This window comes from Phaethon aethereus (assembly GCF_964289735.1).
Source record: "Phaethon aethereus genome assembly, chromosome: 2".
NCBI lineage: Eukaryota > Metazoa > Chordata > Aves > Phaethontiformes > Phaethontidae > Phaethon > Phaethon aethereus.
In genome coordinates, this window is record NC_138582.1 from 80,711,735 (window position 1) to 80,728,129 (window position 16,395).

The window sequence follows — 16,395 nt, forward strand, 5'->3', positions numbered from 1 at the left end:
ATCTGAAGCTGTTGTCGGATGAGGTTTGTGGATAAATCCTTTGGAGGGAAAAAAAAAAAAAAGCATGAATAATAGCTTCTTTCTGCATTCTGAGCCTCTAGGATTGGATTGTGAGAATGCTGAAAGTTACACTGATTGAATTTTTTTCTGAAATGATGTTATGAAACTACCATCTCTGCTCAGATGTTCATTTCAGTTGAGGAATTGTCACGGCACGTTCAGTTTAAGAACAATTAAAATAAGCCAGACTCAGTATCAGTATAACAGTTTTTGCACAGCCCTTGATGTCAAGTTTTATAATACAATTTTTTAGCAGTCTTCTGTACTGGTATAAAATCACTCCTTCAAATTGATAAATCCTCAGCTAGGTAGAGCGAGGATCAGTTTTCCACAAGCAGGAAAGGCAAGGGGAGAAGTATGTGAAGAAGTGCCCAACCTGGATCCAAAGAGCCAACTGGAAACAAAAGGTTTATCTGTTCCCGGTACACCTCCTACTGTGCTTTCATTTGCGCCACGGAGCAGTCGCAGAGCATGCCATCTGCTGTGGCTTCTTGTTGTTGTTTGGTTTTTTTGAATGAAAACTGAAAACTAAAGGGGTACGCTCTAACTGGTAGTGGGTGTTCAGCCTGTGGGACTAGCCTGGAGCTAGTCCAAAATCCGTTGAGTTCAGTACCAGCTGTTTGGCTCTAGAGAGCTGCTCCTGTTGCCCCACCTTTCCTGCCAACATAGATGTTGCCAAAATGCCACCTGTACTGCGGCGCTTACTGCTTGTGAAGGCATCTCGTGCCCTTCTGGTCAACCTGGTGCCGAGAGTGTCACCAGTTCATTTCTCCCCTGATTCTGAGTAACGATCACAACTTTGCACAACCTTGCTACCTGTTGCAACCAGACTGATTTTTGCTCTAGCAAGTAGTTGGCTTGACTGTTCAGGAGGTTACAGTCCCAACAGCGTCGCCCTTGGCAGTTCCCAAAGAGCCTCCAAGTTTCTGTGAAAGTTTACCGATGAGTTTGCCAAGCCTTCAGTCACATTCTTCCACGTTTTTGTTTCCACTTCTGCTTACCCTTGCTACTGCTGGGGTTGAAATCTTTGCCAAACCTGCCAGGTTAGCACGTTTCCCTCTTTGTACCATCCTGGTTAGCAAATGTTGTCGCATGGCAATACAATGCAAAGCATTCACTTACTTACCCAGAACAGTCTAGCTAAAGGCCATTTCAGCCACACACAGATTCATTTTTGTGGAGACGAGAGAAAGAGAGGGAAAATATTCACAGATCCCAGAACCCTTCTTTATTTGGAAGAATGGCTTTTAAATGAAGTCAAGCAGCATCTTGTTTTATCATTCATTTATTTAGCAAAGAAAGGAATGAATTCAAATACCCCACACAATGAACACGTATCTATTCCCTGATATCAAGACGCAGATTTGCATGTGGACAACTTTAAATGAATCTGTTTTCTTACTATTGAAGTAATCTTGTACTGTGCATGGATTTGTGCAGAAGCAATGTATTTTGGGCTCAATCCTGTAAACACATTAAAATAAGTAACTTGTTACATCCGTACCACTGAGCTCAGTGTGGTTACTTACGTGATGAGTAAAATCATACTCAAGAGCCTAGATTTTGCCAATCGAAATTTAGGCATCCAAATGACAGTGAAAATTAGAAGTGTATCTCTCTAGGCTCACTATAGTGTTGGTGGAGAGACACAAGCCCTCACCAGGACGTAACTCTGCCCGTCTAAGGATGTTCTCCCAGGTGAGACATAGAGGGTGCTGATGGCAGCTACAGTCAGAAATTGGTCAGATGTCTCAAGGAGAGCAAGATAAGCTTGGACCAAACTGTTTACAGAATTGATCTCATACAGCAAAGCCATTATACATACAATTAACTTTAGGAATGTGCTTACGTTGCACTGATTTTAATAAAACTGGTCCCACATTTAAAGAAGTGAACATATTCTTTCTAGAAGTATGAGGAGAAAAATATTGAAGCATTTATTCCCATTAACATTTTTGTTGCATCTGGGACCTCTTACTTTCTTTTCTGGTTTGAATAGCCCTATGGTCTGATGCTCTGAGAACTTTCTTCACTTAACATAAGTGCTTTGGTAGCTCTTGATTTGTACGTTGACGTGCTATTTTCCCAGAAGTTACTGTGGAGCTGGGGTAGAGCTAACTAAATGCAGTGTCCTACACCCATCTGAGACTTTAATCAGTACTGCTTAATAGCCTGGAAATCAGAGCCATTTAAGCCCCATTCTTTCTCCCAGTCTCTTATGAAAATCCTAATCCTAGTCAAAAATCTCTTGATTAGTTTTAGCCATACTGCTCCAACAGCAGGTGACTGCAAACAGCTGGAAAAGCTCCCACGTAAAGTAACTTTAAATGACCATAAAGGTCATCAGACTCAAATCAAAGTATAAGATAAATCTGCAAGCACAGGAGTCCATTTTCTAAGCAACTGAGGAAGATACACCATGTATCTAATAGAAAAATAAGCCCAAAATGTGTACTCAAGCACAATTCTACTTTGAGTTATCCAATGCAAGTATATACTGTACAGGATCCGACTAGCAATCCTGCTTCCTCCTCACTCCAGGGCTACACAGAAACAGCTTTGCTCAGAGAATTTTGATCTACCTGCTGAAATATTTGCATTCAAAATAGAGAAACATTTTTAAATATATGCAATCAGTGCAAAAGTGGTTTAGTAATATTAACTATTGGCATCACAGGTAATACAATTATTTATCCAGAACAGATCACTTTGCCTAAGTGAAAGGATAAGGAGTATTTAAGCACGGCATTTAATGGGCAAGGGAGCTGATTTTTCCTTTCCAAGAACAGAAAAATGCTGTAAGAACCAAATTTTACCCTTGCGCAAATTTGAGAGCTCCACTGGCTTAAATAAGTTTTGCAGGCAAATGCCCGCCTTGTTACATATTTGGCAAAAGAAAAATGAAAACTTTCATGGAGGAATGTGCTTTTTGCCAACATGTGTGTAGACTATTTTAGCAAAAATGCTAAATAAAGTAAATTGAAAATTAATAGAAACTACATTTTGCTTTGCTCCACGTGTAAGGAAAGGCTGTATTAAACTACTTGGGCAGCTGTGTAGAACTCAGAAGGTGAAAATACTAATATAGGTGGTGCATCTGGGGTCCTCTAAAATTTCCTAAGACGCAAATATCTAATGGCTTTAAAACCTGCTGTCTCAGAATCTAACTTGACAAGGAGATCTTGTCATCAATTTCTTCTCACTGAAACGCTGTGAAATTTCCATGTTTACCCTACTGCTTTAGATAGAGGTTTGAATATATCTCTGCCTGTGATTTAGAACAATGTAATTTAGGAAGCTGAATGACAAAAAAAAAATGTTTAAAAGAAACACTTTCCCAACAAGTTGGCATGGTGTTTAAATGACATCACATGGGAGTTGCTCAAAGATCAGGAACACCTCAAATACTCTTTTGGGAGATGGAAGTGTGAGCAGACTGAGCATCTGCTAAATGCACTTCTGCCTATGATCATGCAGATTTAACCTAGGGTATTATTACCACATATATAACATGTATCTAACGTATGTATCTATCCATGAAAAGAATGGAAAACAGATCATTGTAAAGATAGGCGTGCCTCAAGCTACTGAAGAGTTTAAAAAAAAGCTAATTTCAGGTAATTTTAATTAAAAAAAGTTAAAATAAAAATACATAGTTCAAATATTTTTAAGATATTGGTCTCATAACTAATAGTCTAAATACAAAATCCATAAGCCAGACTAACGTGCTCTTCGTACAGGGGCAGAGAGGAACAGTGTTGTGTGCATATGTGTGTATGTGCATGTGCTGCTTCTTCTTGGCAGTGGCAGCAATATAGATTTTATTTTCTTTATCTTATTTAAATGTAAAATTTTATCTTTTGGCATGAACAGAGTGATTCAGATATTGGACTAGTTATGATTTGGAGAGCTTTTTTCCCCCTCTATCTGTTTCACTGAATTTTCTTGCTGAGAAAATTTCCTCTTACTCAAGGGCAATCAGCTAATTTCTTCCTGGAAAACCAAATCTAATGTACAGTAAAAAAATCACAAATTATAGAGAACCAGTATTATTATACTTTCTGGAGACGAACTGGTCTGAGGGTGGGGTGCTTTCTTTTGACTTAGTTAGTAACAGGGAGAACTATTCAGCTGGAAGGAAAAAATAGGCGGCTGATTATTTTCATAGATGGTAAATGTGCGTTCATTTTACTGCACAGCTTTTCAAAGACCACTTGCATTGCATTTTTTAATTTTACTGCAGAACAGAGATGGGAAGCATAGTGCTACGTTCAGATCTATCCCCGTTCAAAAATGTTGCTCATTTCCATCATTAGATACGGTGTTTACCCTTGCTATCTAAGCGGCTGGACCACCAAAGTGGTGCTCAAATGCAGTCCTGCAGGATCAATGTTTCTTGGTACTTTTTCCTTTTTTTGTACATAGTTGTGAATCATAACCTGTACATGTTTTTCTTTATTTGCCCATCATAGCACGACCTAAGATCAAGGGCTCTAACCACAGAATGGAAACATATCCACTCTGCTTCTCCTTGCATACCTCCCTGGTATTCTGGTGCGATGATCTTTGCATCTAGCGTGCTGAAAAAAATGAAAGCCCAATTCTTTAATCCTTAACATTCACTTTTAATTTCTTTTCACAAGCTTCTGAGAATAGCAAATGCTGCCTTACTACTAAGTACTCTGGAAAATCTGGCCCAAATCCCTGCCCTTTTCTTTTTAGTTACACATCTGGAATTTCAGATACAAAAATAGCAATGTCATGAATGTGGGTGAAGACAGACAGAACAAAGAAAAATGGTATAAAAATTCTTTGTGTTTCCTCACCTGCCACTACAAAAGGAATTAAAACTGATAACTTAAACGGTATTTTAAATATTTACATCAATTCAGTCCAACAAGATAATCACTCAAAACACCAGAAGAATGTTCCTCTAGGGGCTGACTAGCGCGGGTCGGACACGGCAGCAAGATGAGACAACGCTTTGCAAATACATCTGCGTTTCTGAGCCAGCTTTGTTTGTCAGGCACGTGCATACAAAGTAAAAGCTGGGAGGAGAAAAGCAGATCTATGATTATGCCTACGTACCCCCAAGAGCCTGAGATGGCACCCAAAACGTGGTGCAGTCCTGTCTTTCTACCACCAGCCTGACGGCAAGTGCTACAGCAGAGAGACAAGCGGGTTCCCATGAGCAGGCACGGGGGAGAGGAAGTCTGTGGGATGCCACGGCTCGTGCTAACCCACACGCTGCAGCGAGGCTGGTTTACTAACACCACGCCGGAGAACCTCCAGGGTGCCCCTCCTACCCTCCCTCGGCCTCCCTGTGGGACATACCCTTCCACATCCTCCCCAAAATTAAACCGAACTAGGTGAAGGTTTTATGTGACCGGGCTCGTCTCGCAACTGGAAACCACCGACACTGAAGCTCTCTGGGTTAACGACAAGGTTGTATCCCCCGGTACGGCCTTAGTCTCCACACTCTGAACAGCTGAGCTGCAGCTGGAGTAACTTACAGCCGGGGAAGGTCAGCCCTCCAGAGCCCAGCGCTGCCGCAAAGCATCGCTAAACGTTTCTTCTCGTCGTGGTTCCCAGCACCCCGCCAGCTCTTTTTGGTGGTGTGAGCTTCAGGAGACTTCACAGAGGGCTCCGTGGCTAACAGCAGAGCTCCCTTTTCAAACCTCACAGAAACAAAAGACAATGCCTAAAAATAAAATTGGATTTGTACTCCTGGCGCAGCTTTAAGGGGTAACTGGTTTTGGGTTTTTTTTTTCCTAAAAGCTCAGGAATTACTTAGTCACTTGGTAGAGCGACTGGAAGTTTATGAAACTGAGTGAAGCGATGCAATAATCCTCATGAGTGGTCCAGCGACACTGAGGGGCTACATCTGCACCCAACACTGAAGGCCAACCTTGCACTCTGCAAAGAAAACATCATGTCACAAACAGGTGTTTTGGGCTTTCGGCAGCAATGGGACACTGATGGCTTGGATCGTGCTTGAAATGTCTCTGAACTTCATTTCTGAAGCCTCAATCACATGAGCAGTCAAGTAGCACAGGCCTTGGGGACTGGGGAGTTACAGGCGGCCAGAAAATACACAAGCCCATTAGTACTCATCATAATTATTGAAATCTGTAAAATAGGTATTAGAATAAGTCTTTGCAGTAAGATGTGGATTGAAGTATTTGTTTCTCTCCTCCAGAATCAGGTTGTTTTTGTTAAATGCCTGAGGGGGGGAAAAAAAAAAGAGATAAGAAAATGGGAAAGACAGAGGAAAGGTAACCACTAAGTGCTCTTTCACCAAGGCAATTTTTGTGGCAAATATCTGTTTATAGTAAATGCATTGAGAAATACCAGCACATTTAAAAAAACTTGCATTTGCATGTATCTGCTTACATAATAACATTCCTACAAAAAGCAACGTTACTCAATAAAGTAAAGCCAGGCACCTTCCCCCAAATATTATAAAACAATTTTTATGATTAAAAAGACTTTTTAATCATACATATTCAGTTCTTCCTATTAGAATGATTCCTCATTATCTTTTTACTGAGTAAGAAATATTTTCTCTTTACTGCATTAATTCCTTGATTTTCAAATGCAATATGTAGGAGAAATGTCTGAAGGTCTTAAAAGTGTAAAGCCTGTTTTTGTAAAAGTGATACGGGTATTTAGAGTATGAATTTTCAAAGTTTGTTTTTGTTTCTGTAGCTATCCAGAGAGATGATTAGTGGAATTTGGAAAGCTTTAAATTAAATACATATTCCACCACTGATTACAAAATACAGACTTTTCTTGCTGTTTTTAATTAAATTCTTTAAAACGTCTTTAATTAGAAAGAAAAATACAGAAATTAAAAACTGGATTATCCAGGTAAGATTGAAGAAAAATCCTCATTTACAAAAAGCTTTGCAGCTGCACGAATAAACTGTGTAATCTGAAAATACTGAACTAGGTATTTTCAGAATGCTCATCCTTCCTTAACTCAGTGGAACTGAAAAGCAGAGCTATTCTGAAAGGTCATAGAAAGAAAATAGCTGTTTGGGAACAATGATCATTTGATATAGATATCATGCCAGACTCTCAGCTAATGTAAATCTGTACTGCTCATTTACAGAATATTTTGGGTATGAACATTAGCTGAGAGTCTGACCCAGAATATATTCACCAGATACATCTCCTGTATAAAGACATAGTGCAGGAAGATGAACAGCGCCCTTGACACCTTATCACTGGAGCCAAAGGATTACCTTCAATATATGTCATGATGATTGTTAATGGCCCTATTTACTTCTTGAACAAGCCACTAGGGAACACAGTTAGGAAAAAACCCCCACAGAACAAAACTTGAGTGGTCTGTTTTTTCCAGGAAAGGCTGCTGCTGTATAAATCATACATACCCACAAAATCTAACTTCCTGTATAATAGGGATTGGCAAAGGAAAGGATCTGTAATTACAATACCTCCTTTGAGTTCATTATTTTTGTCATTAACAATCAGCATAATTTGAGTCCAAATGCCACTGCAGAAAACTAGCAAGTAGAATTCTTTTGATAGAGCAGAACTGTTGTCTAGGACCATATACGTTGTGCATTATAGAGCTCCAAACCCACGTCTCACCTTGATGGCTTCTACAGAATCATATTTGTCCAGTTTGTTGATATGGTTGGTAATGCTGGTATTTAGAGGAGCTGGTGACACCGGATGGATGACGGTTGCGTCATGAGACTGTTGTTGATACCGTTGGCAATACGTGTAAACAAGCAGGGTAAGAAGGCAACCAAGTATTGAGCTACTTAATCCCACTGCGATCATGTGAAACATGTTGAACTCTGCAGAGTAGAGAGCGGAAGACAATCTTATTTTTAAGGAAGTAGCAATAAAAGCTTAAGCTTGGGGAAAAATGTAGACAAGTGCTTGATTCAAATAAGGACGAGGGAAATTTCATGTGTTTCCCACAAACATCTCAATTGCAATGGTTTATCCCTACAGTAGCAAATGCATTGTACTTCCCTGAAGGGGTCATTGTAAGAATTTTAGATATCCATGTATTCCTGTATGTATTAAGACTGAGATTTTTGAAAGATACTTAAACAAGTTCAGAATCCAAATAATAGATGAATGAATTGCACGTTTGAATAGTTCAGCAACATTTTTCTTCAGACCGTATAACAAAGCCTTCTTATGCATAAATTATGTATGTAATGTACATACATAGCTTTTTTTCAGTGAACTATGGTATCACCTCCTTTGCTGTTCTTCCTGTTCTTCCTCTTACATATAGTGACTTGTGGCAGAACTAACAAAATGCTGCTATCTTTGAACGACAATCCTGCGTTCCCTAAAATGTTTTCCATATCCTGTTTATTTGGTGCATATCCCAGAATCAGTGACAGACATTTTTTTCCACCCCCTGCTTTGATTCTTGCTGCATCTCACTGTTTCTGTATCCTTGATATATGGCCAATTTGTTCCCTTCTCCAGCCTTCAGAATTTTTTCTAGATGTAAGGGGCGGTGGGGGGTGATGAGGAAGAAATGGTAGCATTTTAGGGGACAATGGGAAGGGGAGAGTGAGAGAGACTCCTTAAAGATACTCTTCAAAGATACTATGGGCTCAGACAGTGGGGAACCCTCTCCATCCATGGAAGGATTAAAACCGGGAGGAAGGTCATTGCGTCATGAAACTGCAGAAGGGAATCTAAAGCACAATCGTCCCCTGATGTTACTGAACAAAGATATCGGGTCAGATGTGGCACCAGTAGGATTAGCTCAAAATAAACAAATTACACTGCTTTTCAATGTTACGTCAAACTGGAGTGGTGCTTTTTGATTAGGAAAGTAGTATCGGTGAGAAGATCATGTTGGAAATTTCATCTTAACGTTACTGAAAATTTGTTTGTGGTTGCCTAAATGCACAACTGAAAGATTTTAAACTGAAAGACTGCCACTAGTCTGAGAAACATCTGTTAGACCTTTTTCACTGTAATACAGAAAAATGGGCCAGCACATGGGTCCCATTTTTTCAAATGTCTAACGCAGGACCTTTACAAGCCTACTGGGTATTCAGAAACACAAACTAATATTTAGGAGACAGGTTGACTGCCCCAACATATAAATTATCACTGAAATATCCTTCTACACTTTTATGAGAGTTTCCCACTGTTGTAGAACTTGGCAAAACGTTTTCAGAGTACCACTGCTTACTAGAAAAAAATCAAATCACATTATCCTGGCTCCCATAACAAGTTACCATGCACACTAGTACCCTTGCATAACTCCTGTGTTTTCATTGTCCTTTCTTAGGTTAAAAATGCAGCTTATCTGTGCATGGAATACTAGAACTGGCTAGAGCTATTACCACGACGACACAGACTAAGCGTGATAGCTCAGCACAAAAAAATGGTCATTTTCCCTTTTTCTTCTTCTTCTTATTGTTTGGGTTTTTTTTAACAATCTCTTTCAAGATTTGTTTTGCTAGCATTAGGACTCTCTGGAATGGAACTGGTTTTTTTGATTTTTTAGTTTCATCTTTGGCAGCAAAGCTGAAAATGAGTCCCAGATACAGTCTGGGCTATTAAATGGGTTAGCAGGATGGCTTTCTGCTATTTATTTGGAGTCCCAAAGAGGTTTGTGAAATTATTATCCTGAAAAAGGTAAAGCAACTTTACAAATTTTGTAATACTGATAACTGGCTCATAACAGGAATTTCTTTTTGAGACAAGGGTGACTGCTGTACTGAAAAAGAAGAAAATACAAACATCCAGTAATACATGTTCTTGTCTCAAAGGTCAACAATGGCAGATGGATATTTAATGAGAAATCCTGTAGTAACTACATGTCTTTTTCTGTACAAGTGTAAATAATGAGAATGTGGCATTTAGAAGGTAGAATAAAACTAAGTGCAAAAGGTGAAACAAAAGCAAAAAATGGGGAATCAATATTTCAGCATTTAATACACATCTAGAGCTGAAAAGCTTACCGCCACATCGTTTTTCTTCTACGCTGCTGGATCGTGCCACTGATATTTCTAGAAAAGTAAATAAACCACTTATGCCAAGGAGAAAAAACATCACAGAGACCTACCAGTTTGATTAACACAGTAAGGATTTAAAAGGTCATTCTACTACATTCACTCCAAATCCAAAGTAAAAAAGATTTTAACTATGTGGTAGAATTAACAAAAAGGTCCCATGACACCTTCAGGTTCCTTAGTTTCTCAAACAAAGGCAGCAACATGTTTTTAATTCTTGCCTGAAAACATCCCTGGAATTAAAAAGATGAAGTGCACATGAAAACATTCTTTGTGGAGTTTAAGCATGTTGAGAAACCGTTGATTTTCTGAATAGTAAAATCAATGAGAGTTTAATTATCTTGTGTTCAAATGGGCTCATTACTTCTAGAAGTCACATCTAGCACTAATGTGAAAAGAGGGAATTTACAAATCTTAAAAAAAAGATGACTGCCAATTTCATGTGTCTCAGTTGTAAACTAATAAAATGTAATACCAGCCTGTGTCCTTACCGTTTTGACTTTGGAAACATTCTGAATAAATATTGAACAAAATCTGTTTGAAATCAAGTTTTCCCACTCTTTACTTCAGGACCATGGCTTCTGTGAAGGGGAAGTCCTGCCTTACAAGCCTCTTGAACCTCTCTGAAAGGGTCAATGATCATGTGGATACAGGTGGGGTAACTGACACAGTCTACCTCAATTTCAAAAAAGCTTTTAGGTAAGTTCTTTGTCAAAGGCTTTCCAAGCAACAAATGAGATGAGGAAAAAGACAGAGAACAGGGTAGTACTATGTGCCCAGTTCTTACAATGAAGGAGGGTTTCCACTTCTGCAGGGACCCAGGCTTTTCAGCAAAGAGCTAGAAAAGCAGGAGGCAAATGTGGTTTTGAAGTTTGCTGATGATAAAAAGCTAAGGTAGCAGGGACAAGGGCATGCTGTGAAGAGCTGCAGAAGCAAGCAAAAGCTTGCAAGCTTGCAAGCAAGCTCTTCACAAAACTAGACAATAAAATAACAAATGAAACAGAATGTAGATTAGTGTAAAGCGATACATACAGTGGAAAGCAATCCTAGCTTCACATTTAAAATGATGGGTTGTGAGCTGACCATTACTACTGATGAGTGAGACCGGGAGGCTATGACAAATTGTTCCATTAAAATATCAGCTTAGTGTTTAGAAGCAACCAAAAAGGAAAACCAAATGCTAGGTACTCCCAAGAAAGCAACAGTGAATAGGCCAGGGTATCAGCACTATGGCACTTAACAAATCTATGTGTTGTCCACACCATGAACAATGCGTGTAGCTCTGGTTTTCCCATCTAAGGATGTGTCTAGTAGAACCAAAAAAACAGATGAGAGAAGGGCAGCAATGATGGCCACAGGTATGCAATAGCTTCTATATGAGGAATTAAGACAGTAGGTTCTCCACTTTATTGCCAGAAGACGATCCACATGCAGCTACTGCTAAAGGGATCGCTGTTTTTTACCTTTCTTCACATGCTAAATCAATGCAAACTATTTTCAAAATCAGAAAGTATCAGACCTGACAGAACAGCAGTCTCACAGCGAGTTAAAGGCTGAGCGCGTACCTTGTCTGGTCGAGACCATTAGTTCACAATGCAAATAAAAAGCAGAAAAAAGCAGAAAACCATAAAGCTCTGCAAGGCAATGTTGGTAAGGACTAACTCTGGAAACACAGCAGCAGCAATGATGAGAAGGAGCTGTTTTTGCACTTTGTCAGAATCACTCTGTATACTAACTTCTGTAGAAGAACAGAGCTAAGGTAAGGAGGAGGAGGAGAAGACAACATGAGGGTGGACGTGCCAGCACACTAGCCGAGGAAAAGAGGGGGGTGAATTAGAAAAAGAAAGAGAGGAAGGGAGGAAGGGAGGGAGAGAACTCTGAGTCAGAGGACCTGGAGGCGTGAAAGCAAGCTGAGCGATCCCAAGAGGGCAAGCTAGTAGTTTGCCTAAGGTGAGCGTAATGGGCATGACCTTATCTGCTGTTATATGGGCAATTTGAGGAGGAGTGGCAAGCAAACCAGAAGGGCGAGAGAAGAAGTGGCTCATTTCAGATTCTGAAAATGCCTACTTTCCAAAACAAGATGTACAGCTTATATTGGATTAAGCAGGGGATTCACAGAATGTAAATATTAATGAAGCTGCTTCAAAAGTCTGAGAAAAAAGGGAAAATACAATGTGGGAGTTTTTGCTTTTACACTAACATTTTTCACATTGGTTTTGGAGGGAAAAATAGTATTTGGGAGCTTAAGCATTATGCGCCATCCATAAAAACAGTGTTTAAATTTGTTGATTTCTTTGTTATATTGTACTATATTGTACTGCATAGTCAGGGAAAAAAAGGTTGCTGCACTGAGTAAACATAATCGCATTTCAAATGATACATTAAAATGTAAATTTCTCTGTCTGTGAATAGACCGTTAACTTTTTTTAATGTACACAGGCGGAAAGATGACTGTTAACAGCAATGCAATGTGGCCACCCATACTGCTGCGTGGATTTAAATGACTGCTCTAATTTAAAAAAAAAAAAAAAAAAAAAGAGTACAGTCATGAGTTTCAACAAATGTTATAGAATAATACACGATGGAACTATCCATCAAGTACTTAGTGGTCACAGGGGAGATAAGGACCTGAGGCACAGTTAATAGCATTTACCTTTCTAAGCTGTTATTAATTTAAGGGACCCTGTGAAATGATTTCCAGATTAACGACCACAGCACCCACTTTTGTATATGCAAACCACAAAACCTAGAGGAATGTTTCTCTAACAAACCCAAAGCCTCAAAAATGCTGACATTAAAGTAAAAAGCAAACTATTTCTCCTAGCTGTCTGTAGTCATCCCTGCACCCTGACAACAAGTCGGACGGGAGGGACCTGCAGAGGGCTGTGACAGTGACTAGCCGAAGTCCCAGGCGGTGACAGTAGGGACAGCCCCACAGCACTCGGTGCCATGAGGCAGATTTTCATGAAGACCCCAGACCTAGCAACATCGGCTCTTCACAGTAGACCACCGCGCTTTGGCTGACAAAAGGCAAGTTCTTTTCCAGCTCTTGGCTCTGCACAGTGCAGCCTGGGACAGCACTACACCTCGCCCCTGAAACGCTGAGAGATTTCATGACTCCTTCAAGGAGCGGGCTGATCTCACCTGGTATAAAGTTGGAGTCCAGAGCACAGGCTCGGCTCTCCGTGGTGTTGCCCGTGCACTGGCTGCCCACAGGAAACAAAATGATGCACTGACGAACGCGGAACTGGACGCCAGACGAGTCACAGTTGGACCACTCGGACCACTCGGACCAGCTGTCTGCAACGGGCAGAGAAGGACACACGCACAGACGCGGCAATGAAACGCTGCAAGTACACCGAGTGAGAGAGAAATAGCCGGTACTTCTGAATTATGACAGAAGGCCTCATCCCCAGCTACCACCAACCAGCAGAGGACAGCTCTTTCATTAGGACAAAACAAAGGCAGCTCAGCTTTGGCAAAAGTTTCTGAAATGTAGAGTGTGATGGGAAATTTGTCGCAGATGTATTATGTGGCTTCTGCCACAGCCTTTGTGTGTGGAAGCGAGAAGCCGGACGGATTCTGCGGTGGTGACTGAAAGAGTGACTGCTGCGGAGTTAATTCCAGTCTAGGTCGTTAGGGTGGACAATGACACTGTCTTTTTTTATGTACCTGACAAGTAGCAATGAGAGCTATATGAGTATGTATTCCAGGTCTGAAATAGGATGTTTATTTAACCACAAGAATAGTAGTATCTTGCAGATACTTTTTTTTTTTTTAGCTTTTGTTATTTCAGGTCCATTTCTTTGCTGTACACAGAGGAGATCTCATACCCCGTTTGGTTCATTATCAGCTTCTATTTCGCTGTATTTCTTCCTCTGCCTATGTAGTTTTGATTAAGACATTTTTATTTCATGCCTGTGTGATCTCAGAATACTTCTCTTAAATGAAGTTAATTGATCTCATTCCCATGAGGTGCTGTGACTTCACTAAGCTCAGCTTTCTTACAATTCAAGCACAAGTCTTGCCTTCAGAGGATTCTTCTGAGTTCGGCAAGTATACTAAAGACAGAGCTCAGTTAAACTTTTTTCTTTCTTATTCTGTCAAGTTTTCCCACTGTGATAGGTTTTATGGAATAAACAGTTCTACTATCCCAAACAAGGTTTGTTTCTACTTCAAAATTTTAATTCATTTAATGCCAATATGAAGCAAAATTACAAATTTCATTTTGCTTCAAATAAACAAGTCTATATTAACCTACTTTTGTTTCAAGTTAGGTTGAAGAACATTAAAATTTGTGAATAATTTGGAAAATTCATGAAGCTTTTGTAAACTTTTTGTGAATCAGATGGAAAGACAGGAAAGTCTTATGCTATTTTGGGCCCCTTTCAACACATTGTATAAATCCAGCATACAAGGTTCCCATTTACTCATTACTTTCCCTTTGGCCATAGGAGAAAAAGTTAAAACTCTGTCATCCGAAATTTAACAGATTCTAGCAGGAATATTTCACATTGCAGTCTTGAAAAATGTCAAGCAATAGATGTTTTCCATGATAGGGTTAGACATTCACTTCCTAACAAATGGCATGGTAAAAAAAAAATGGATGGAGGAGACTGACATAATTTTAGCACAGAAAATCTCAAGCAGTGGTCCTGAGACCATTTCAAGACAGTAGGAGAGTGCTGGTTAGAGACATCAGCAATCAGCCCTAGCAGTCTGTGGTTCAGATGCACACCCTCACTTGTGGAGCTGTTCATAAAATAGATTTACTCAGCAGCTCAGGTAAGAACCTGGATATTGATATTTATGAACAACTAGCAACTGTATGGATGGGGCCTCCTTTGAACAACAGGGCAAATAATAGAATCATACAATCATAGAATCTTTGGGTTAGAAGGGACCTCTAAAGGCCATCTAGTCCAACCCCCCTGAAGTAAGCAGGGACATCTTCAACTAGATCAGGTTGCTCAGAGCCCCATACCACCTGACCTTGGATGTTTCCAGGGATCACAGAATCATTAAGGTTGGAAAAGACCTTTAAGATCAGCAAGTCCAACCATCAGTCCAACACCACCATGCCCACTAAACCATGTTCCAAAGGGCCACGTCTACACATTTTTTGAACACCTCCAGTGATGGTGACTCCACCACTTCCTTGGGCAGCCTGTTCCAATGCTTGACCACTCTCTCAGTAAAGAAATCTTTCCTCCTATCTATCTAGTCTAAACCTCCCCTGCTGCAACTTGAGGCCCTTTCCTCTCGTTCTATCGCTAGTTACTTGGGAGAAGAGACCACCTCGCCACAACCCCCTTTCAGGTAGTTGTAGAGAGCGATAAGGTCTCCCCTCAGCCTCCTCTTCTCCAGACTGAACAACCCCAGTTCCCTCAGCCGATCCTCATAAGACTTGTGCTCCAGACCCCTCACCAGCTTTGTTGCCCTTCTCTGGACACGCTCCAGCAACTCAACGTCCTTCTTGTAGTGAGGGGCCCAAAATTGAACACAGGATTCGAGGTGCAGCCTCACCAGTGCCGAGTACAGGGGCACAATCACTTCCCTACTCCTGCTGGCCACACTATTCCTGATACAGGCCAGGACGCTGTTGGCCTTCTTGGCCACCTGGGCACACTGCCGACTCATGTTCAGCCGGGTGTCAACTAGCACCCCCAGGTCCTTTTCCACCGGGCAGCTCTCCAGCCACTCCTCCCCAAGCCTGTAGTGCTGCATGGGGTTGTTGTGACCCAAGTGCAGGACACGGCACTTGATCTTATTAAACCTCATACAATTGACCTCAGCCCATGGATCCACCCTATCCAGATCCTTCTGCAGAGCCTTCCTGCCCTCCAGCAGATCAACACTCCTGCCCAACTTGGTGTCATCTGCAAACTTACTGCGGGAGCTCTTGATCCCCTAATTCAGATCATCGATAAAGATTAAACAAGACTGGCCCCAAAAATGAGCCTTGGGGAACACTGCTTGTGACCAGCCACCAACTGGATTTAAGCCCATTCACCACAACTCTCTGGGCTCAGACGTCCAGCCAGTTCTTTACCAAGCTAAGAATAAACCTGTCTAAGCCATGAGCCGCCAGTTTCTCCAGGAGAATGCTGTGGGAGACTCTGTCAAAGGCTTTACTAAAGTCCAGGTAGACAACATCCACAGCCTTTCCCTCATCCACTAGGCGGGTCACCTGGTCATAGAAAGAGATCAGGTTGGTCAAGCAGGACCTGCCTTTCATGAACCCGTGCTGGCTGGGCCTGATCCCTTGGTTGTCCTGCACATGCCCTGTGAGCGCCCTCAAGATGAA

At 40.9% G+C, this 16,395-nt stretch overlaps 1 protein-coding gene across 1 annotated transcript in view; it reads right to left on the reverse strand.

Annotated features, from left to right (window-relative positions):
- Positions 1-6,163: 6,163 nt before the first annotated feature.
- SEMA5A (semaphorin 5A) overlaps positions 6,164-16,395 on the reverse strand; it is a gene marked incomplete at both ends in the record, with an annotated part of 362,797 nt that continues 352,565 nt past the window's right edge. Inside the window, 4 exon segments of the mRNA XM_082015378.1 lie at positions 6,164-6,283; positions 7,678-7,889; positions 10,038-10,085; positions 13,233-13,388. Of these exon segments, the coding sequence (XP_081871504.1) occupies positions 6,164-6,283; positions 7,678-7,889; positions 10,038-10,085; positions 13,233-13,388 (536 nt within the window).